This window comes from Anolis sagrei, chromosome 5 (genome assembly GCF_037176765.1).
Source record: "Anolis sagrei isolate rAnoSag1 chromosome 5, rAnoSag1.mat, whole genome shotgun sequence".
In the NCBI taxonomy this organism is placed as follows: domain Eukaryota; kingdom Metazoa; phylum Chordata; class Lepidosauria; order Squamata; family Dactyloidae; genus Anolis; species Anolis sagrei.
Genome location: NC_090025.1, coordinates 48492817 through 48518971, shown reverse-complemented (window position 1 = coordinate 48518971; position 26155 = coordinate 48492817). Strand labels below are relative to the sequence as shown.

The window sequence follows — 26155 nt, the reverse complement described above, 5'->3', positions numbered from 1 at the left end:
CATGACAGGAATGTTACTTTCCTGTAAGTAGTGGAAGAGTCTCAATAATAAACCATTTTTGAGATCACTCTGTAAGGAATCCAAACGGAAGTCGCTTTTAGATCCCCCTCCCATTCCCCCCCCCCATCTCTAACCTCCTAAGGGCGGGACTAGGGACCACGGTCCCCAAGGGGTAAGACAGTCTATTACCCAGGTATACAATCTATAGGTTTTCTTGAAGCGCTACTAAGGCTCAAGCCACAAGGGCTGATAGACCGACCTGTCCCCTATGTGGGAATCACCAGATCCCAGAAAAGGTACTCACCTTGCGTACCCACAAGAAAACCATCACAAGTAACAACACCCAAGGAACTGCTTCCCCCAGCCTGCCCTTCTTCCTTCCTTTATAGCATCCCTCCCCTCTCCCCGCCCCGCCCTGCTTCCTGTTTCAAGACAACCCCACCCACCCCCCTCTCCCCTATCCCCTCCTTACTCCCCCCCTTCTCAATTTTGTAATTTTGTAGTTTGTCATTTTAAAATCAATAAAGATTATTATAAAAAAAAATAATAATAATAAACCATTTTTGCCTTTGAATTAAACCCCTCTGCCTGAGATGCACTCTGCAATGTTGTTTCTAAATAAATTCTGAAAAACTAGGCTTGCGACATTATCACACCAAAGTTTAAAACAGGCAGCCCCACATTTCTGCCACCTTCAGAATTCCGAGAAATGTAGTTTGGGAAGGAGAAGACCTCTGTAGCTGAGAACGCAAAAAGCTCTGCCCTAAACTATGTTTCCCATAATTCTGCAGGAGCAAAAATGTGGGGCTGGCTGCTTTAAAGCCCTAGTGTGATCACACATTTAGTCTGCTAAGGCATTTCAAGGTGCATCCCTAAATCAGAAGGGACAACAGGAAGCTTTTCCAAACCAGTCAAGTGAAGACCTCAAAGGTTTTAAAAATCTTCGTGAAATATTTTGAATTAAACCCCTCTGCCTGAGATGCAGAGGGGTTTAGAGATAATAATGGATAGAAAACTGGCTACTCTAACTAATACGGCTAAATGGGGATACTGGAAGCGGCTATCCAATATCATCCGGAGGCCTACAAGTTTCTGCTAAGTTTCCATTTCAATTAGGAATATATAAATAAACATAGATAAAAATAAACATGATCTAATGCATTATTGTTAGCAGCTTACAATTCCTGTCTTGAAATACAAAGGATGTTGCAGTGATCTAGAGTTGGGACAGACACATGGGTAGAACCAATTAATTAAGGAGGACTACCTATGCCTGTGCTTTCCGCTGAACAACACTGCCCTCTCAAAGTAATATCCTATTGATTTTGGTATTTTCCAGCATTGACAGAAAGGTAGAACACAATCAGAACAGATAGTAACTGCAAACTACTGGTGCTGGGTCCAAACCATACAAGAGTGAAAGAAACACTGAACATATCATCATAGAAAGGACCTTCCACTTGAGCTGGTCTCCCTTCACATTCCCAGAAAAGACTGACTATGTTTCACCCAGCAAATGGAGAATGAGAAAAATACTGCTTTGGCCACATCCCTAATCTATCTGCTGTATGGTTTTAAACTTGATTTAATATCGCATTTTTACTGAAAAAAATATTGCTTTAAATTTGTTTTGTTCCACTGGTACAGTTTTCTTAGCTGTACCAACCGTCTTACAGTAGGAGATGGAACGCTAATAACTTAAACAAAAACTTGGACTGCAGAAAAAAAAATCTACGGTGATATATGTGAGATTACTGTAAACCTATTCTAAGTCATTCTGAACTTTAGACTGCTCACCCAGAGTATCTATCTATATATAAAAATGCTCTATGTGTTTTGAGTGACTTCATAATTCAAAATCCGCTGGACGAATTGACACCAAATTTGGCCACAAGACACCTACTAAGCCAATGGGTGATCATCATAATAAAAAAATGTTTTTGTCATTGGGAGTTGTATCTGCTGGGATTTATAGTTAACCTACAAACAAAAAGCATTCTGAACTCTACCAATGATGGAATTGAACCAAACTTGGCACACAGGACTCCCGTGACCAACAGCAAGCACTAGAAGGGTTTGGTGGGCATTGACCTTGAGTTTGGGAGTTGTAGTTCACCTACATCCAGAGAGAACTGTGGATTCAAACACTGATGGATCTGGACCAAACTTGGCACAAATACTCCATATGCCCAAATACAAACACAGATGAAGTTTGGGAAAAATAGACCTTGACATTTGGGAGTTGCAGTAACTGGGATTTATAGTTCAGCTACAATCAAAGAGCATTCTGAACCCCACCAATGACAGAATTGGGACAAAGCTCCCACACAGAACCCCCATGACCAACAGAAAACACTATGTTCTGGAACCCCCTCGCAACCCCCCCCCCAAGGGTCCTGACCCCCAGGTTGAGAAATGCTGCCCTAAGGCTATCCAGTCCAGCACCCATCCAGCTATAGATATAGATAGACTTAGGATTCACACACACACACATATATATGTATATGACAGATATGGTATTATAGATTTGAAAGGGACCCCTAAAGAAGGGCAATTACTTTATTTTATAAACTGGGCCATAGCAACGCTTGGCAGGGGACGGCTAGTATTAAATAAATCTATAGAATTTAAAATTCAGTTATTCGATTTATTAATTTATTTATTTCACATATTTGTATCCCACTCTTCCCACCCTAAAAGGAGACTCAGGGAGACCTTACAGCAGGCAGCGATTCAATGCTAATACATATAAATATAAAAATTCCTGGAACTAAACTCTGTGAAATTAATGAGGCTGCTGTAAATTGACAGGCAACTTCAAAGCACAAATACACACACAATGATAAAAAATCTGATAAATTAAAAAAAAATCTTTGAGTGTCTTTACCTTACCTATTTTCTCCAAAAACAACATAAAAATAGCTACTGGATAAAATCAAGAAACAGAGAACTTGTATGCTGGTGCAAACCATTCCACCTCTAATATTGTTTTTCACTGGCTCTTACAAGAAGTCTCACAGGAGTTCAAAAAGTATACACTGCTCCCAGCTCTGCTTTGTAATTCTTCAGCATTCTCTCTAGCATTCGCTGTCCTTGATTATTTTGATTCAGCGCCAAAATCCACCGACCATGCTGCAATCTAAGCAATTCAGAATCTACGTTTGTAAGCACAAGGTTGCAATGATATGCATTGCATTAATATACTAAGCATATGGGAAAGAACATATAGGTGAGTTTCATCTAATGCCAATGCAAACAAAATGATAGATTTTTTCCGCCCAAATCATAATTGAGTTGTAAGTATAGAAACACCACCATAAAATGTGTGTAAATGTGCCCCATAGCCAACAGGGTAAGAAAGTGCCAACAGAATGGCCAGCTATGAAAATTTAAGAAAGAAAACACCAAGGTTAAATTTTAACATATGCTTCTAATCCATTAATTTGGTAGCTCAGCCATTTCTAAAAGTAGCAGAGGCTTCTTATCACAAAACCTTCAGCTTCTTGTGTATCCTGATCATGTCCAAAATTTAGCAATTCATGATACAAATATTGCCAAAAGCATGCAGTGGACTACTGTTATTTCAAGAAGAAGATGCAGAATAAAAAATACTGTAACTGAAATAAAAACACCTGTCAATGACACAATAAAACATGGAAAAGTTGATTTTGGAATGTGGTTCCCACAAATGGAACAAATCTGTTTTACCTGGCAGTGTAGGAATAAAATATGCCTTTTCATAGTCCTACTCCACCATTTTTTCATGTATATTATGTAAATTAAGTCACAAAGAAAATACAGATTCCTGATTAGCAATAAATTCATTTTTCCTTTATCTACAACCAGAATATGTACCTGGTTTTATATGGATTAAAATAGTCCTTGTTTTGATATATTAAAATGATGCATCTATCAGTGATGGACTCCCTGGTCGGGATCCTAGATCTGACATACTGAATATTTTCATTTCCATTCAGTGCATATAACTCCCACCTTGTCATCTGCAGTTGTTACATGATTTGGGGTGTGTGTGTGCTGTTGTTGCTTTGCCTCATGCACATGCAAACTGCAGGAAGATGGAGGGGGAATCCCTTCTGCTCAGTAGCCTCCCTCTCACCTCCTCCAACATCAAACAGAAGTGGAAAAAGATCTTACAACCTGTTAAAGAACAAGGATCCTGGTGGGATTCTTATAAAATTGAACAATATTACTCGTACGAGCACCCAGTTCTAAACTACTATATTCTATCACTTCAGCAAGTAACAGAGAAGACATTTACCATTTTGGTCTACATATGCAACCAGCTTGTGATATTTTCTGTTATCTAGTGGTGGGGCAATACATGTGGCCAAGGTATCTAAATTTCTCTTTGCAGAAAAATCAGATATTAGAATTGAAAATAAACAGTTCCCTTAGTTGTTGTAAAATGCCTGCAGTACAGCTAACACAAGGTCACAGAATGCATCTACACATTTTTCAACTTTTATAATTACCACAGTATTTACATTATCTGTTTTATTATATTCCTTCTTCATCAGTTCAAGAATCTACAAGTCAAAGATGGGCTATCCTATATCATTATGATGAAAGGACACATTCCAGCCAAAGCTAAGACTTTTGCAGATTATTGATCCCACAATGTTACTGAAATCAAAGAATAAATGCTTAGCTTTGTTTGGCACAATTCCTTTTTTTGTAAAATAGTTCTTAACTAACAGATACTAGGGAACAAAAGGAAAAGTCTCTTATCTGTAACTAATAATATTTGAATAAATATAAATACAATTGCAAATATGCTCCTGCTCCTTTGAAAAGTGAGTCTAAGCCTGACCAGGTAGTGATCGGTCCATGACAACGGAACTGTGACCAGTTCCCCCACACCCACACCATCACCCTATCCTGCACATAAAACAAGGTCTAAAGTTTATCCAGATCCATGGTTATCATGGAGGCCATGAAAACCTAAGCCACTCCTAATAGGGCAGTCTCAGTATGGATGCTGAAGTATCCCAGCACTTTTGGCTGCTGAAACTCCAATGCCAATCTTCCGACCACCCCGGCTAGCTCAGGAAGGAAGGGGGACTCTTGAGTGGTACACCAACTGAATTCCTATTTTGTCCCGGTCACCCACCTTTAGGTAAATACACACTGTGGGATGGGGAACCTGGTCAGGGAGATAGAATCATAATAGACCACTGCAACTCCACCTTCCCACCCCCAGGCCCTGCCTGCTGCTGCACAGAGAATCCTGGTGGGCAAAGCTGAGAGAGATTAAACCTCCCTGTCTCATCCAACCAGGTCTCTGTGATACAGATATGGTCAGCATGCTCTTCCAGAATTAAGTCCTGGATAGCAGTTGTTTTTCAATTTACTGACCTGACATTCAACAGCAGCATTTTCAAGCATCTTGGGCAGTGAGGAAATATTTGCTTTAAATCCCATATTGGGAGAAGAATAGAGGCAAAATAAATAATTTAAATCACTACTAATGTTCTGAAAGGTGATTCTAAAAGGCGAAAATTCTGCCCCCGGGGAAAGCAGGGACAGCACACTACATACATTTCATTGTTGGAAATATTAGATGAAAAAGCTACAATGACAGAATTTTACATCCCAAATATTGGGATTCTGCATTACTTTTGTCAGTCATGGCCAGCAACAACTGCAGCTTATTTATTAAACACTTTATTAAAGGGAGCTAGTGCTTTGTAGCATGATTTGTTGCAGGAATCCTTAGTTACTCCATGAGGACTGAACACATGAGCTAAAATATGATATTTGACCAGATAAAAAAACAGAAATTGTTTATTTTTGAGAAAAATGTTCTATAATTTCTAAACCCAGTGATCAACCTGCTTTTAACAGAGGTTTTTACTAAAATATATAGATCTCTTCCAAAATGATTAGGAGAGGGTTCAAATGACTGGTTAGATACTTTAGAATTAAATCTGGCCCACTGATTTGTCAACTGATAGACAGCGCAAAGAAAAAAACAGAGCTAACTATGATATGAGAAGTGAAACAAGACCATGAAAGATCTTGTTTCCAAATTGCCTACATAAATGCACAGAAACTGTGAGAGACAGAAACATCTGCCATTATGCATGAATATCTGAAGTCATCAATAAGATCACATCTAAATAAGGAAGAAACATGTTACATATTTATATATGGAAAAACAAGATATGTAAGTATTTGAATAGTTACGATTAATCTCCTAGATCACATTTTCATTATTGGCATTATGACACATACTTTTAAAATGTATTTAATACCATTTTCCTCAAAGTTTTCATGCACTACCTTCACAAATGAGCCATATGTAGAAATATCACCTTAGTGAGTTTGGAACCAGCATTAAATCCAGTTGTAAGAACTTGCATTGCATTCCTTATTTTTTCTTGTTTGCCTGCCTAAGAATCTGACAGATTTTGGTTCAAACAGAAACAAAACAGCAGGCTTGGGCCTGAATCAGTTTGATCAAAAGTGATTTGTAATATTCAGTTGTCCGTATCGTGTAATCCCCCAAAAACAGAGAAGGGGGAGGGAATTGAAAAGCTGGGCAAAACAGATCAAGAGAACCGGATTTATTGGGTACTGAAGAGGATGGAGTTAAGTCTGCATAATACCTGAGGCAGGGGTCTGCCGCAGGGCTCCTGGAGAAGAGTCCTTTCTCCCTTTATGACACCAGAAAAATTCCCTAGTCTCCTTCTCCAGAGAAGGCCCCTGCTGGGGAACTCGCTTTCCCAGCAGCACTTGCAGGGGGGCGGGCACTGAAAAGTCTCTGAAGTCCTCTCAGAGAATGATGGAAGTTCAAGTTTTTTTCTCTCTTTGTTTCTCAGCCAATAAAAGGCATGGTTGTGTCCATGCTCTAATTGGCTGAGAATGGGCACAACTGGCAATTGCAATTCCAAGAAACCTCTCTTGTGATTTGTCTAATTTTTAAAAATGTTATGGTAAAAACTTAAATTAATTTTAAAAATCAATAGATTGATGAATTTTTCTGAAAACTGGCAAACCTGCAGTTGTAAAGGGGGTCTAAAACTGGGGTAGGTTTCATTCAGAAATTACTGAGGATTAACCTTTTAAAGTTTACCATTGTAGCCAATGGGCCCAATCTTTGTGGAATGAAAATGACAACTCTTCCCAATTTGAGTAACTTCAAGGTAAACAGAATGAGGGGTTCGCTGAAAATGGACCCCAAAATGGCATGCCTTTTGGCTCAATTTCACAGCTCTACAAAACAGCTGTCTAGTCCATTCAAAAAATGTATATTGAATCAAGGAGGTGTATTCCAAAATAATCTATAGAATATGGCAAGCAAGAAAACATTATCTGTATAGATGTTAGAATTTTATATTGTAATGTTTTGGCAACTTGATCTGAAGTAAGGTTTGTCTCAAAGTCATATTGATTTGCACAGTGTGTTCATTTTTATTTTTCAGAGCTGTACATCCATCTAATAATGTTTATCTGACATCTACTACAAATAATTTCAATGAAAGCTGTGCTCAGACACCAACATAAGCATTCAACCATCTCAAAATGTGTTAACTTTGTGCTGCCCACCAAATGTTTATTTTAATTAAAAAGAGAGGGCAATTAATTTCAAAGCTGTGGTAACCGCTCTGCACAATGATTTCCAAATAATAATGTACACTGAAGCTAAAATTATGAAAATGTTTTTATAGAATTCCATGCTGAACACTGGACTTAAGAAAAGTGGTATCAGTAGCCTGCAGATTTACCACTAAAGAAATGTATGTACGCGTGTTGTCACTCGAGATAGCTTGTGGCTCAGGATATGAAGAGTAACACATGGATGTTATGCCTAACTGATGTAGCAGGTCACAACCCAAGTGTTTTAGGTTTTTGTGTTCAAGAAGAGCTATTGTTAGAGAAACACATTACTTTGCCATGAGGAGACCACTGTTAATTTAAGGTTAATTTAACCTCTATAACAGAGAAAACCTCACCCCAAAATGTTTTGCACATGGCTCTGAATATGGAGTTTGGAGTTTTGTATTCAACGCAATATAAATCTCAAAGCCTGGAATCACTCTATCCCAATAGTAGTAAGGGCAAATATTTGTCTCCTCTCCACCCCCCCCCCCCCCAATCAACCCAGATCATTCTTCGTTTCATTATTCTATAGTTTCTATTTTGGGAAGTTGTTTTAATTGTCTTGTGGGAAACGTCTGCTAGAAAGTGGCATAGAAATAGAAATAGACATTTTCCTGTCTCTAGCCCTTTTAATGTGTAAAAGGAAAATAATTCCATTTTTCCCCACATAGTTATTTTGAGATTTTGAAATCAAGAGATGACATAAAACTCCTCCATACTGAAAAAACAATTATTGATTTAACTTTTAAAGCATTCTAAAGTAACATAACTAAGCTTTTAGTTTTCAAATTTAACCTAAAGTTTCTATTGTAAAGCATTATGCTGCATCTAATGTTTTATTATAAAGTCTCCTGTGTATGAAGAAACAATTATAGAAACACTGTCCAACATAAAGAATGGAAAATCTAGTTAATGTGCTTTATCCATATATAGTTAAGCAAAAAGAACATGTTTATTCTTTAAATAATTGCTACAACAGATTGTAACAAGAAAACAGAGTTCATGTACAAAACAGCTTTCTGATCCTAGAGGATCAGGATGGGCTTCTTGATGCCTTGTATAGAAGTTAGAATAACTGAATTGCTACTGAATCATTCTCTCAATAAACTACTAGTATCATTCATAAAATACCAAAATCTTTTGAAAATGTGTACCAATAAAACAATGGCTGTTCTGTTTTTTAACAGAATGTAAACCATGTATGAACTTTAATACTAATCCTTTGTATACTTCTATTGATCTATATTTAAATAGGAGGAAAGAAACCTGACAAATCAGCTTAATGATATGAAAACAATAAAGAATATTACTATAATCTTGGTTCCAATCAATCCATTCAGATATACAGTATACAAGTCTTGTTATTATTCAGTACTGGTACAGCAACATAGTTAACAACATCATTTACAAGTTAGATTTCCTTGATTAAAAACTCATCTGAGTCATTATAGGATGATCAACTCAAATCCCTTGGCCTCAGCTCCCTATATGTAATATGGAGATAACAATCTGCACTCATAACACGATTCTTGCATAGCTACTGTTAAGATTAGTGACATAATGTTAATTAAAAATCTTGTTTAGAATTTTACTATAATGAGTAACATGAATCTTCATTAGCCCTTCATATTTCCTGCAACAGTAAAAAGACTTGTCTTAGAGAGTCAAGAAAAACGTAGTTTTACATAAGAGGTAAGGGGAAACTAGTGAAAAATCTATATGCTTGTACTGCCACCTCTCTGTTGCTGTCATCATATGGGAAAATAAAATTATCTTTTAAAAATAAAACACCTTTAATCTCAGTTGATGTACTAATGATCCTATAGATATTTGTCTGTCAATGTGGGTATAATGAACTGCATCCAGTTTAGTCAATCCACCACAGTAAAACTCTCCATGATTTTAAAAATAAGCTTTTTGGCAGCCTTGAAGAGTGAAAGTACTCATGGAAAATAAAACTCAGCCAAACTAATACTTTCTGGCAAATGAAGAAGCAATGTTACAATTACAGAGCAGCTATAGATTTTAAAGTAAAATGTATGTTATATGTCTTAGAATCCCAAGCATGTAGCCAAACTAGAAGACAATCCACATGTTTTCATGCTCTTTTTAAAATAAAACACTGAGATTGCTACTTTAACACTCAAACCAACATGAAATTCCTAAGACAATGCAAAAAAAAATCTTGATGTCATTTGTTTCAATTAAGAGGTGGGCACTCTGGATCCACGGGACTTAAGTTCTGGGACCCCATGTGGATGCCCCCCAAAAGTGGATAATCACATTAATATTGACGTTATGTTATTAAATGGTGGCGAAGCCCTCATCCATTTTGCCACCACTTTATGTATGGTACATGACAATCCCAAAAAGTGGAAATTGCAGATCTATAACCCGCAGATGCAGAGGCCCACTGTATTTGGATCAATAAAAAGAAAGCAAAATTCATACATTTGAGCCTCTTTTTTATCATAAATGTTGTTCATAACTTGTAAGTAATGCTTACAAGCACCAATTCAGCAGTTCACAAAGTTTGCAATCACAAACTATTAATGCTTATTTTCACCTGCAATTGTGCTAGGATTAATCTGTAAAGCTTCAGTAGATTTTATTTTTATTTTTGGCTGAGTTAGCAATTTTCACAAGAGCTCATCACTGCTATTTTGCTTTATTTACAACCATTTCAAGTTAGTGCAAGTTTGGACTACTTTTAAAGCATGTCTTCAGTCTTTAAGGGCTATTTTCAAGCAAACAGAGGACCACTTTCTGGATTAATATATTTGTCTTTTCCCTGATCTCTCTCAACTAGTAGACCCTACCTATATATTCAACTTAATAAAGTAAGATGCAAGAATCCCAAATTGGAAGAATGGAGTAGAGGTGCCATTTTTGAATATTTTTAAGGTCACTTTAACAATTTTTAGCATTTCCATTAAAAAAAATGGCACCGTCTATTGTGTGCTTTGAATAATTATACATGTAGTTCAATCATACAAATGCCAGCACAGTATAATGGTTTCTATTTTGGACTAGGTTTATGAAATATCAGGATTCAAGTCCCACTTAGCCATACAAACCCACTGGACAACCTCAGCTAAATCATCATATCTCCGTTTAAGAGAGAAAGGCAACTGCAAACCTCCTATGAATAAATCTTTCCAACAAAACCCAAACATGGGTCACTGTAAGTCAGAATCAAATTGAAGGCATTTAACAACATTATAAATTCCACCATCCCTCATTTCAGTAACCCAATCACATCACTTCATTATCTATTTATATTTCCTTTCTCCCATGGAATTGAACATAGGATTCTCAAGAGGTCTCCCGCTGAGTCATCGATAAGATGCAGATCTACTTAGATTCAGTGAAGCTTTTACTTTAGGTGCCTTACTCTGCTGTACGTTAGATGACCAACAGGCATTTTTTGAATGTGATAACAGAAATCAGAATTCAATGCACGTCTTACATAGTATTTCTCATATTTATAAAGCATGTTGGTGCCGGGATTTTTCTTCTAATGATATACAATACAAGCTGAAGCCCACACTGTGAGGGAAAGGGATAGGAGTGCAAAAGAGGGATGGTTTTAATAGTACATATTTCTGCCAGAAAATGGCAAACAGGGAAAAGAATGTAGTGGGCAATGGGAACTAAGACAGGTGTAAGTAATGGAGAAAGTTGCAAATAAAGACAGAGTTCCTCTGTGAATTCACACAAATGGGTTTAACTGCAGCTGTGCAGGTTCCAAAAAAAAAAAAACTTTTCCAAGCCACTCCTTCCCAGGTCATAAAAGGTGCCTTGGCCAGCAGCTCCCCAGTTCCTAAGCCACAAGCAGCTAGGTGGAGGTTTGCATGAGTAGAGGATGAATGGCTGGTTTGTGTGAATTCACAGAGGATCACTCAAAGAAACACAGTTACAGATAAGCAATCTGTCTTTCTTCGTGGTCTCTGTGAATTCCACAAATGGTGACTAGCAAACTTAAGATGCAGGAAGGTGGGACACATGTCAAACTGACACCAAGGTAGTGCAAAAACAGGACTCAGGTTTACTGAGCAGAACACAAAGTGACAAGTAGAAAACTTTTGCTTGTTCAAAATCCATAATAACCACTCAGAAGAGAATAAAACGGTTCTTATAAGGGAAAGATTAGCATTAAAGTGAAGTAGCCGTATCAATCAAAACGAATGGGCTCGAAAGTCAGCAAGTAGCTTAGGTCACTGGAATCAACAGTGCTGAAAAATATCAAGACTTTGGTATATACATGTTAACGAAAGTCGAGCATAAATAACAGTGAAAAACACTTCCAGCAGACCTTCTCAACCTCTGAGGATGCTTGCCATAGATGCAGGCGAAACGTCAGGAGAAATGCCTCTAGAACATGGCTCTATAGCCCGAAAAAACCCACAAGAACCTAGTGATTCCAGCCATGAAAGCCTTCGACAATACAGTGAAAAAGATGTTTTAAACATGATCCTCAGTGAGGATAAGGGTGGTGGAGCAGGAGTTATGGAGTGTGTTGATTGAATTGACATGATCAAATCCAATGTCAACGCCACTATCAAAGGGGTTGACATTTTTGTGGGCCATTTAGATGTAGATTTCTAGTCAATGTTGTCGATTTCTTTGATGGCATTGACGTTTGGGAGGATGTGACAGAAAGTGTCTCAGACATCGGCAGCACAAGAGCCTTCTGGTATAACAGAGAACGATGCCTCACTTCTCTGTTCTTTCTGGCCTGTGCAGTAAAAGCCTGCAGTGCCGACATACCCCAACAACGTGGCCTTCTCCAAGGCTGAAGAGGCACAGTGAGTGTCCATCTGAGTCGGGGATATTTGCGGAGCAACTCGTGCAAGAGATAAGCTTTTGAACTAGCTGCGGTAGCGGGAAAAAAGTAACCGGGGAACCACTGGCCAGGACACCTTTTATGTCCTGGGGAGGAGTGGGCGGGGTTACAACCCAAATTTAAAGTTAGAGCTCGGAAAAGCTTTCCATTGGAACCTGTGCAGGCGCAGTTAAATTCATTTGTGCATATTCACGGAGACCATGAAAAGAAGTAAAAACATCTTTTCATAGAGAAAAGGATAAGCTGCATAACTAAGAAAATACTCCAGCAAAAAGAGATTAGACATTTGTGGTTATTGCATTGCATTTGGGAAATGGAGGTTGTGATATTTTCCTCCTTTTCAGTATTTTTACATTATCAGTAGATACAGCTGCATCACATGCAGGTAGCCATACACTATTCATACATGAATAAGAACAAAAATCACTCAAAACATAATGTTACAGTAAGAGATAGCCTTGGTGTTTCAGGAAATCAGCTATGACTATTTGTACGATACTCCACTTACTTATTAACAGAAAAACTTCTACCAGACGCAGAAACAATATAAAAAGAATATAGATATGGATAAAAGAAGAGCAGTTCATCATTTTCAGGGAATATTTTAAGTCAAAACTAACAATATGAATAAATAAAACAATCAGATCAGGGAAATCTTGCATATGTAAACAAAAACATTTTGAACCATCAATAGACCATCTGAAAACTTCTGATAAAATGAATATTGGATACAAAACATTTTTGAACCATCAATAGACCATCTGAAAATTTCTGACAAAATGAACATTGGATATTGGATAATCGCTAGTCACCTAACCATATGGAGGATTATGACCAATTTGGAAAACCCTAATCTTTATATCTTTTTAAAAAAGAAATAGCATCCACATGTATTTGTGCTTGGCAATTAGTTTTCAGCTGCTAGACTAATTTCCAGGTGACTCTGAACTATTAGGAACAAAGACTATGCCAATGCACTATATAGACAGACAGACAGATATAGCAGATCTTCAGAAGTGTTGTTTAGTGTTCAAAAACAACTAGTCTTCATAAATATCTTGTTTCTATTACATGCTCTCAGGAGACAAAAATTCAAGTAGAATTCTTTAAAATAACATGTTTGTTTTACTCACAACTTCATGTATTTAAATATACAGGCTCATTTCTTGTTAGTTTAAACTTTAAAACATTTTGCTTTGTGTCTTTAACTTTCAGTCTATATCAGTCTCTTCAACACTATACAACTCTGTACAACTCTCCTTTATAACTATGTACTTCCAAATGTCATCTTCAATGGCCATCCCTCAACTGTCATCTTTTAACTGTGTTCTAAATGGTCCCTGATCTGGTCCACATGGTCTACAGCCTTTCCTACAACCTCAAGAACATAGAGCTAGGAAAAACCCATACCAAAGAACACATATAATTTCAGTATTGAAACAGCATATTATACAGACAAATCATTAAACAGAGGAGGCTTGAGAATGTTGCCTATTTTCAGCAATGAAAGGATGTTTGCCTTACCTTTCCCCCCACTTTTATCATGATAACAGTGTACGTATAGTGAAAACCTAGTTCTACTATACTGCTGTCTGTTTAAATGTCCTCATGACACACTAGGTTTCAGAGGCTTCATTAACTAAGATATGCTTCTAGTTTCACCAACAGTTATACTAATCAAGCTCAGATGGTGCTGGACTATTCTTAGTGTTCCTCCATATCTGCAAGTCTTGGGATTCAATAAGACTTATGGTACATCACTGCTGTTTGTGAATGATGCTATTCAGACTACAAAATGATTGGCTCTCAGCACATTCAGTACCCACTGGTTTAGTTTTTTATATCCCAGTACCATTACTTATTGTTTCTAAAGATATTTTATACCTCTATAAACCCTTAAATTTACCCAGGCCTACTAATATTTCTTGTGGGCAAATGGTTTCCCATTTGGCTACACAAGCACCAAAAAATACCCCCGACTGAAGGTAAGAAAACAGAGTAAATAAGCTTTTAAAATGCATAAATTTAAATGGTCACCTACATAAAACCTTATATAAGTTGGAATAAAAAGCAAATCCATTTCTGCTTTCCTCTATTTACCTTATCATGGTTTTCAATTAGGATTTCAACCACAATATTCTGAAATTTCAGGTCCATGAGGGCAGCCACAGTTTCTTCCTGCGGCCTCATTAACGTTGGTCCAAATACAACTCCTAAATTTGCTACAGTCATGAGATTCTTCTTTGCATGGTCTGAAACACTTTTTATGTCGAGAAAGGAAGGGAGAAACAACACAAATTAGTCATAGGAACTGGAAATAAACTTGTGAGCTTTTTCTTTTAGTTCTTAAAGTACACAACATCTGATATTTTAACGTTATAATATAATTAACAAAATGTGAATCATGTTTAGATTTCAAGAGACAGACAGGTGTGAAGCCAATTTAAATTAACAAGCAAATCTATATGTTCTCTCCCTTGAACCCTCTTTTCGCCTTCCGTCAAACAGACAAAAACAGTAATATTAAGTAAACATGTAAGATGTTATTATTAAATTGCATTTCAGCATTCAGCACTAAGAAACACACTGAACAATGAAAGCTCCACATCTGCTCTTGGAAATTATGTGCCCATAAAAAACAAGAATTGAAACGAAAACACAATTCATTAAGCCTACTTATGGATGCAAAGAAAAAAAACTCTGAAAATTAAATAGAAATACAAAATGCTTACTTTGCTAAGTGTTTCACCAAAATATCCAACATTTCTTTGTTCTTCTCTGGAAGTTTATGGACCAAAAAATGGATAGCATTAACACGGGACTCTGGACTCCCACTTTCTACATAAAAAATAAAGAAGTTTTTAACCATGAATTTTGGCATACAATATGTACTTAATCCAAAATTTTGTGTAAATATTTTTCTCCTTTCTTATTCTTAACTACTTTTTTTTATTGGTGGTAGAGGTTAGGAGACGCGCGCACACACACACTCAGTATATGTATGTGTATATATGTGTGTGCCTTTTTAGTGTGATACTTTCATTTATTTACCAAGAAGCTGAAGATAAAGAATTGTATGACCATAGGAGGATGAATTTTGTTCTCTTAACACTGTTTATGAGTTGCTTTCAATACAATCAGGTATAATTTGCCTTCACTTATAAGAGTAGAGGTTACTGTGCATGTGTATATTTATTCAGAAAAAAGTCAACAAAGTTTAATGACGCTTACTTCCAAAAAATGAAGAGGAGGAGGAGGAGGAAGAAAGTAAAGTATGACAGACTTTGAGGTCTGTTTAAGGACATGTGTTGATACCTGAGATCCCTCCAACAGGCATACATGTTCTGGAATATCTCAAAGCAGATGGTATAGGAAATTATTTTAAAGAAATTAAATACAAAGGAGACAATTTTGGAAAAAGATTTTGAAATGTTATATTGATGTGCTGGATATTTTTAAATGAACACTTGACTGCCATTCTCAAAAATTCAATTAAAATCTTTTGCTACAAAGTTTTGCATATTTGTACAGTATAAACACATATTCTTGTATACTTAGAAAAATACTTGTTTTAGTTTAAACCATGTATGATGTAGATAGCATGAATGATAAGCCAATGAAAGATTAACTTTCTACTTAACAAACGTATTAATATCTAGAACATTTTGGTATTGCTGCACATTTTTACATCTACAGAAACAATTGCATGGGTGAAGGCAAAAAAAATACAATTTGCAAACATCTTTAAAATAAAAGATTCTGTTTTCTATTTCCTGAAAGTAACAACTACATGAAAACTACATATCCATAATCAGCACCATTAATATCTTAATGGAGGTTAAGATTTAATTATAAGCATTTACTAGCAGGACTGATGAAATCTCTGTGTAAATCGTATGTCATCAAGGGCTCTGGAAGGCTTCTGTTGAGACAAAAAAGTTACGGTAATTAATTAGAAGTAAAATATTGTCTAATTATATCTATTATAGATTTCATTCAGTACAGATACAGGCATTCCCCGAATTACAAACATCTGACATACACATGACTCATAGTTACAAACAGGAGTGAGAGAGAGAACAGGAAGGGAGATAAACCAACACTCAGAAGGAAAATTCACTCCTGAAAAAGTTATCATGGGGAAAAGGTGTCTCAACTGAAGCTTTCTCGCCAATCCTTGTTGCCACAACAACCCAATTTTTTTAAAATCCAATTACCACAAGGACAGATAGTGAGGTGAAATCTTCTGAAGGAGGCACAGACAGAAGAACAAACACGACAGGGTGTTAACACTTCCATATTGTATCCAAAGTTTTTGTGTTTGTATGTGTGTGTGTGGCTGGAGGTACAACTTAAAAATGTACCTGTTCCAATTTACAAACAAATTCAACTTAAGAATAAACTTACAGAACCTATCTTGTTAGTAACTTGGGGACTGCCTGCATCCCAAAAATGTTATGCATATATTATCCAGATACAAAATATTCACTGTATGAACACGGGGAGAAATTGGAGGTAAATTTGGGGGCAAACTATCACCAGGATGAGAAAATGAACTGCCCCCTTTGCCCCAGAATCACTGTGCTCTGGTTAGACAAAAGATTCAGACTATTATAAAAGTAAGCATTTATTAGGAATGTTCCAGCAACTATCAGAATCAAAATATTAATTCTAATGCATTAAAATAACTGTGTTTTCAACTGAAGAATAAAAATCAGTCTGTCAAAGTACTCCATGTTTTATATTTACCTCAAGTATTGTTTCATTGCACTTGTAATTGTCTTTACTTCCCACTCTTTAGAATTTTCCAGATCAAGTTCATTACATGTTTTTGCATCTAGAAAATCAAACATAATGGGAGAAAGGGGAGGAGAGAGGGTTGAAAAGATCATTAACTAAACCTATAAAATAAAATATTTATGCAGTAAAACATGCAGGATCCAACTCATAAGCCTTTCAATCTGTCCAATACTCCCAAATACTGATTGCAAGTGCGAGCTATACATTAGCATATAAGCAAATCCTCAGCACAATATGAATCATGTAGGTGGGCTGGACACTACTGCATCCAGAACAAAACCAATGGGATGATACATATGGATTAAACGCAAACTTTATGTTTTATGTTCATATTATATAATTTTTGTTTGATTATGTTTGGTTTAATTTACTGACGTTAAGTTCTAATGTTATATGTGGGGTTTTTCTGGGATTATTATGTCGGTACTTATTTGTTCTATGGAGGCATTGAATGTTTGCCATTGTATGTTGGAATTCACCATGAATCTCCCTGGGGAGATAGGACAGCATATAAATAAAGTAGTAGTAGTAGTAGTTGTTATTATTATTATTATTATTATTATTATTATTATTATTGCCAACAAGAGCACTGCCATTTATGTAGGAGGTGGTGAATATTAGCTCAATTAATTTAAATGGATGTCCTCTAGCTGGGGTTAACATTATGCAACATTCACATTTACCATGAGAGATTTCTGTATATCATATTGCCTATCATATTGATTTCATTTTCAAAAATGCATGAATAATATCCAAATGATTCTTCCTGTCAAAGTGAAATGAAATTAATCATGGATTTTACTTTTCAAGAACATAAACCTACACTATCATTTTATTTTGAAAATGGTATTTTAGACTCCAATAAATCATGAACTGATAGAGGTACCTCATGTGTGTGTGTGTATTTTTTAAAAGTCTCTTGGAAATAACTGAGGTTGATCATATTTTGATAATTTCATATATTTCAGATGTAATTGAACATGTCAGAGCAGGAAGAGATCAAACTAAGACCCTTGTAAAAGAAATAGTTTTTCCAAGAGATAAGCAATGTAAAACTAAGTAATTTTTGTAATTCAGCATGTTCTCTCATTTGTTAAATGACTAATGACATAGTTTAAAATGCACAAGTCAAACAACATTTTCTAGCAACGTGCAAGTTTTAGCTCCTGTCCAAAACAGATACCTAATTTTGTTCTTGCATATCAGTATATTATCGCCTTGCAAATGTTGAACACTTAATCATCCAGAAAAGCTCTTTCCAGCAGAAAGTTGTGCATTGCTGAGTCAAGTTTCTATAGAATAGTGTGGTACTTCATCTTCCATTACAAAACTAAAACTCAGCCCAGAGACAAAAAGACTCAGTAAAAAATGTCTCCAAGAGAAGAACATGAAGTGGGGCTCATCTATTTAGATAGGAAAAAGGCGCTGAGTTATTGGTCAGAAAATGATGGGGAAAGGAGACAATGCTCTCCCTTCCACTTCAACCAGTAGCACATTTGGTGGACATTTGCTAAATCTTACAGATTTCAGAGAAAGAAGAACAAGATAACCAGTGGTATATGACATCTGTTCGTTTGCTTTCTTTTCCAAGGGAGAACCAATTCAGGTTTTAGTTCAAAATATTTCATTTAAATTGGATTTTGACTTGATGTCAGCGCAGAACTGTTTAGATAAAAATATGCATTTATGTGAAAAGAACCGAGAGCTTTCTCTTGGTTTGTTATCATGTCATATCTGTCATGAACTATAAAACAAACCAATTTTCACGGCACTACAGTAAGCACCATTACCCTCTCTACTGTTCTGTTACTTTTGCTAATAAAGTTCATTAATATTTTTGTCAGAAAAAACTTGTTCTGCTATGCAAATACACATTTAATCTCTATTTTCACACTCATAATAGTTTTCATCAGCATATTTGTAAGTTTTTGAAAACTGTGTCTAATACACAGATTTTTAATCTAACCACATTTTAATTTTTGTAGTCTTTTGCATACTTAGAATAAAGGTTCACTTTATTTAACAATTAATACATTTCCTTAAGTGGCAATATTCACTGATGCATTCACTACATATTACTATCTTTAGAGAATCCCACAGAACACTAACTAAAACCCCTCAAGGAAGAAAACACGGGTTTTTTTAGTTTATCTGTTTTCAACTCTACATAATTATGTCAAGTTTAACTTACAATTAAAAAAAATCTTACATTTTATGACAACCTGACATATGTAGGAGTATGGCCAGAATATCAAATTTGTCCAACAGAGAATTCTAGTAAGGCGTTCCAGTTCTGTTTTGGATAAGAATAAAATGGACTCTGGAATGCAAATAGTGGTGAAAAGAGAAGCTACAGTCTCTTTTGCTATAATAAATGAGTTTCAAACTGGGAAAATTCAACTAAGATTCCTATGAGTTGATTGGAAAACAATATACAGCTCTGTTAGATTTTCTTACCTGAAGAAGCAGTAGCATTAAATTCCCCTCAATTATTTAATTTCTCTAAAGATGTCAGTTTTCAGAGGATCTCATGAAATTCCTTGCCTCTTACATTTGAATTACATATTGAGTAAACTGTCAAAACTTTAGCCTCTCTAATTTTCTTTTATGAAGATACAACACGTTCTTGACTCTTTATGAATATCAGATACTCTGAGAGTTTAACAAAAACAAACTGAACCAATCTCTTATTTCCTAATTTTGTAATCTCGGGGTACAACATCCATGACCTTCTTTGTTTGCATAAAACAGATTGGGACATACAGTGGTGGCAGGCATGTAGCCGGGGGGGAGCTTGAGGGGCTTCAGCCCCCCCCCCCAAATTCTCATGGTGGTCCGTGAGAAGGCCTTACTGGTCCATTATTTAAACTGTTATGTTTATTCATATCATGATCTGATCACTATGCGCAATATATCCCATATGCATGGGGGTATTGGGGTAACGATATAAAAGGTTTGCTAGGGTAGACCCTCTTTCACTCAGACTCAGCCCCCCCCCCCCCCGAACCAAAATCAGCCCCTCCCGAATCAAAATCCTGGCTACGGGCCTGAGTGATGGTATAATATATATTCATTCTAAGCTCGTAATTTTCCTTCCTTAGCAGGTTTATAATCAAAATTAACTGGCACAAAGAAAATAAAAACCATGAAACGAAAGTTTTGGAAAACATCGTGAAGGTAAAGTAAAAATGTATGAGAAAGATAATCAGAGAAAGGGTTTACTGCATACTCCTTCATGGTACAGTTCATAAGCAAAACTCTAGTTGGACAGTTTTTATCTTTTTTTCCAGCTTTGTTTCAATTCATGGACCAGTCATGCAGAAACTGAATGAGTAACTGATATTTTTGTCTCGTCATGGAGAAAAGCTTCCTGACAGGAGCTAAACTTAGATCTGACAAGTATCTGGCTCTGTTGTTTAAAGTTTTGGCATCCTATTCATTATCAGCTATCAATTTGGTAGGTAAGCCTCAATCTATTTTATTAAAACACTTCTTCTCTGCACTGTATAATAGGCTTTCAAGGTGGGATACTTGAAAGGTAATTTTTCCTTAATATGGAATATTTAATGATGTATTTTAACTTAAATCCTTAATTATTTAGATTTTGTTGTGTGCACCTTCAAGTCTCCTGTCAATTTATATTAACCACATGGATCTCATAGGGTTTTCTTAGACTAGGAAGAGGTGGTTTTGCAAGCACCTAACACTCCTTGGGAGTTCACCCATCCAAGTACTAATCAGGGCTGACCTTGCTTAGCCTCCAATGTTAGATGGGATCTAGTGCCTTTAGAATATTTACACACTGGAGTTTGTTCCCCTGCTAAAAGGGACACTAATACAACATCTTTCTTTTTTTCCTACCTAAAAGCAATGCATTTCTAGGTACAGCAGGGCTGAGTGAATCCACAATGGGAGCTCTACAACCTTCTTGAAATTAGATAGTGAACATGAGAGCTATCAAAAGTGTAATGTGTCAAGGGATTCCTCACACTGGACATCTAAGTTAAAATATCCCAGGGTCATCATTGAGGTTTTGTGTCAGAGTCCTCCTTCAACTGCCTCACTGGCGAGAGCTTGTATTCCAATCATTTCCTCTGCCTTATCTTTTAATAGATTCATTATCTCCATCTGTTCTTTTCAAGTACTTTCCCTAACACTTCACTTCTGTTCTTGCCAAGTACTTGCCTTAGCTTTTGCCTAACACTTCTAGGTCTTCCAGCATGATTCTGTGGTTCGCTTCTGTGAAAACCTGACCACAGTACCACACTGGAAGACCTAGAGATGTAGACAGTATAGGGTTATACTGTAGGACACAGAACTTCCTAGAGAGAATATTTCCATGAATAATCAAGTCTGCAAAGTCAAAACCACAAATGCAGAGGAATGACTGTAATTCACTAGGAAAATGTTGCACCACAAACAGCAAATATCATTTTTAGTCTCAATTGTTTTTAATGCTCTTTACTTCCTCAGTGATGTAATGCTTCATGACTGTGAGAGGTTATGTATATTCCTTGAACAGCACAGAATTGGTAACAGTGATTAAAGGTATTAAGAAATTAGTATCTAGCAAGATCGTTATAATAAATTGTCATGGCATGGAATACAAGATCTCAAGGCTGACGTCCTATCATAAATCCTGAACAGACAGCCTGTTAAAAGAGAGTCATACAGGTGGCAAGGATTTGACAGCAGCATATAATATAAAAGTGCTTTGCCATTCACATAATGTCTGGGGTAATGAAATGAATTCACTTGCTGGTTTCCTCTAGTTTTCTCTGCCAAAGAACACTGTGTTATCAGCACAGATGGAGCATGCATAGTTCTGGAGAGGAGCCTGTTGCAAACTAGCTTCTCTGAATATCAATGAATCCTTGAGAGAATCAGACACGTGCTACTGTCAAGTGAAAGGTTTGGGAGACTCAGAAAACCGAAGTAATCACTGTGGTCTCATCTGACTGCATGTACTGTCAAGCGCTCTGGACATGAAGTTTGGAAAAGTGGCAGTGTTGACTGCTATACTGGGGTTGCATGATAGAGAAGTGATGAACTTCATCTAAGTATTCACACCTTGGGGGGAGTGGTAAGATATAACCAGAATTAGGCTCTGGAAGTAAATTAAGTGTAAAACTCCACTACAAAAAAAATAAAATGGAGAAGGCATAGGGACAGAAAACATCTTAAATGATCTCTATCAATATAAAAAGGAATAGGTATTAACATACAGTCTGTGTACTTATTAAGTGAGCAGGGAAGTTCAACTGGTGAATTGAACTTCCTCAACTACAGTCATCCAAAGTAGGCCAAGCTGCAATCTAAACAAAGATCATTAGATAATTTTTTAAAATGTAGTTAAATGTCCTGATGGTAAGTTTAGTAAAATATCACCCTGATTAACTTGATAGCTGAGGAATTCTAGAAACAATTTTTTTTTGTTTTAATTTTTAAGAAGGTTACATCTAGTACAAATATCTAAACCGGAAAAAGCCGAAAGATGAAATAAGATCTTATATAAATACAATAGACAAGATGCAGAATATGGAATGGGGAAAAAAATAAGAAGCCTACCCATTAACAAATTCAGTAGCCTCTGGACCTTTGAACTCACCCCCACAACTCTGTACAGTCCTTGGTCATCTATACCTGGTAGGGAGAAAAGAAACATAAATAAAATACATTTTTGTTAAAATTCAGTATACAGTCATAGAAATAAGTTCAATACTTCTCAATTATTGAACACGCTTGGACGGACTGAAAAGAACTTAGCAGGGGCAGCTCAGAGAACAGAAGCAGTAGGAAGACAATAGTATTTTAATTTCATTTCTGCAACTATTCTGAGAATGCTTTATGAAAAATTAAAAACAGAAACATCACATGGGAGATTTAATTTCATGGCTAAGCTGGAGGGACTATGGCAGCTTTCAAATCCCAAGAACAGAGATATCACTCTACTGCATATGCATTACTGACATTCAGTTGGATACACCAAGGATGACCATATGTTCAGTGCCTTTCTCTCTGGGTGGTCCAGGCTGCAAACTACAGACAATTTGCCCTCTGTTACAGCATAGAAAAAATGACTACCAACACAAAGGCTGGTTTTAAACATAAGGTACTGGTCAACAATTATTAGTCTTCTGGTCAGGTCCAGCCCTTGGAGGACTATTCACCAACTGTTGTCTACTCACAAGATCACTGTTTGCATTAACAGGCTAAATACATATATCTCCAAATAAGGCAGGGTTTTTGCTTTATGCCCATTACAGATTTTCCAGCATCAACCTGGAAATTTTATTCACCACATTAAATAGATGATTAAATAAGATAAAGTATTTATAATAATAACACAAACTACAGAGGGAGATAGATTTGTCAGATGTTCCCACTGCTTTGAAATTAGCAAATATGCAAAACAAAAACCAAATGCTATTTTTTCATGGATTTTTTTATAGAGTTACATATCTATATGAAAAAAATTGCTTTGCTTTGCCTTCCTGTCTTCTTAATTCAGACTTAAATCTAATTAATTATAATTATAAGGTGAGAATTATAAGAAACTTCTAGGAAGCATTCCTACAACAGAGATGGACAAAGTGATGTTAGCAGTCCTACCCAATACACCCATTAGATGATTTTATATATTTTCTTGATCATTGTAAGCACTGCCTTTGTCATCAAAGTTCTTTATAGTGTGGCCTAAGCCCCCATGGCCAAAGTATACTTTTTTGTGGTGTGGAACACTTACATGAAATGATTGATGGCAGAACATTGTAATCTACATTTTTTATGTCTAGAGGCATACCTTTTGGAATCTACTCTATACATTGGTTCTGAGAAGACTCTGCTAGGCCTCATACTTAGAAAGTTTTGATTACATTGCCCAATTTTGGTACAGAAGATATATATAAGCTTACTTCAAACAGGAATTATTTACACTGTCCTGTTCATAAGGACAGAGCAGAGTGTAAAATAGCTGAGGAAATACGTTATTGTTCAAATCAGCCACATAAAAAATTTCAATTCAAGACTGCAGATAAGGGATAAAAATGAAAAGCAATCAAGAGAAAATATCTGATTTCTTCATAAAAATTTCAAACTGAAAAGATGGGTACAACATTTTCACCAAAACAGATAAAAATATTTCCATTTAGGTCATTAACCTGTATATTTTCTAACCCCATTGAAAATTCCACCATGATGTATGGAATTAAAAATGTCCCATGTTCATAGACTGGTTTGTAGGTACAAAATCAAAGGTATTTTCAAATACCAAAAACACCAGGAACCAGAAACACGTGATCATGTGACGTAAGGTTCTTCTTTTGATTATCTGTTAGTTTTTCCTGTTTTATAAAAAAGTGGACAACACAAATGCAATAGGGACAAAACGGGACAAATTCTGTCTCGGCTGCTTTTCCTTGGCAAAAAGTATTGTACATGGCACATGACTAGAACATGGGAGCATTTAGCCCTTCAGAAGAGAATGTAAAAATACTTGACTAACTCAGAGAAAAAGCACAAGTAATTGTTAATAGAGAATTGACAAGAATTAGTAGAAATTGATCAGAAAACAGCTCAATACTGACATTTCTCAAAAACTCTTACAGACTTTTTGCCAAAAAAAAAAAAGGATGAAATTACATGGTAACTTTTAGTTTTAATAATTAGAAAGATTAGGCCCTTGAAAGACGGAAATATGTTGTAATTTTTGACATAGGTTATAACTATTTATATGCATATATGACTGCAAAAAGGTCAGAATTATTTATTTATTTATTTATTTACAGTATTTCTATACCGCTTTTCTCACCCCTAGGGTTGACAGCTCTCTTTTTCTTTATTTTTGATCTGTGCTTTTAATTTTAATTTTAGTTTTCTAGGTTTTTTTATTTTTTTAATCTCAATGTATTTCAAAAAGGGGTTAAATATATTTGTGTTCTTGAAGAATCCCAAAAGTTACAGCTATGCGTATGCATCCCAAAAGTTACAGCTCTGGGTATGTATCGGTTATTTGCAACTGCTAACAATAAAGACACTGAATAAAATTTTTCTCTCAAGAGGCTTCTTTCAATTAAAAACACAACATGCAGTGAACCACAAGAACCTTGTAAGACCTAAGATAAAAACATCTATCACTACAAAACCATATAAAAGCATGTTATCCTGGAAACGAAAGTGATTTTCATAGTTTTAAGTAGATCGTTTTATAAAAATGAGTTAGATTTTAATTTTTTATCCACAAATCACAATTGCAATGATTGATAAAAAAAATAAATAAAAGGAAATTAACAAAATAGAGTAAAATGGGTTTGTTTTCTGAAAATCAAGGACAATAATTTTATCCATACTAAAATTGAATTTATTCTATATAAGGCTACTCTTCAAGAATGCAGGTTCTTCACATTGGGTATAGTGACGTGTTTATGTTATATGATAAATATGATTTTATAAAAGTCTAATTCAGATAAGTAAGCACATGAAATTGCAGTTTTGTTTAAATAAATTACTACAATCTGAGTCTAATGTACAACACAAAACCCCATGTTTCAATATATGACATATCTATATTTTCGGAACTCAGACTACTTCCACAGAGTCCCTAATCCTATCAGACTATCTTCTTACTCCACTCACACCAATGCAACAGTATCTTTCCCATTTTCTCAGGAAACCACTATCCATATGCAAATTCACTCCATTGAACTTTCCACATGTATCACTCCATATAGTTTTCTAACTATATATTACAAAACAAAACAACATAGGATCATAGACTCTCCTTACTAAATGTAGGGAAGGAAATAAAGAATAAACAGAAAGTAGAATGGAGAATATAAAAATGGCCATACACACATATCTTATGACCTACTGCTCTGGCAGACAGCC

The 26155-nt window shown here is 35.9% G+C and overlaps 1 protein-coding gene across 1 annotated transcript in view; it reads right to left on the bottom strand.

Annotated features, from left to right (window-relative positions):
- ARHGAP10 (Rho GTPase activating protein 10) overlaps positions 1-26155 on the bottom strand; it is a 127650-nt gene that overhangs the window by 38717 nt on the left and 62778 nt on the right. Inside the window, exons 14-18 of the mRNA XM_060778866.2 lie at positions 22838-22912; positions 17219-17306; positions 16333-16391; positions 15202-15307; positions 14570-14729 (exon numbers count right to left, since the gene is read on the bottom strand). Of these exons, the coding sequence (XP_060634849.2) occupies positions 14570-14729; positions 15202-15307; positions 16333-16391; positions 17219-17306; positions 22838-22912 (488 nt within the window). The remainder of the gene's footprint in view (positions 1-14569; positions 14730-15201; positions 15308-16332; positions 16392-17218; positions 17307-22837; positions 22913-26155) is intronic.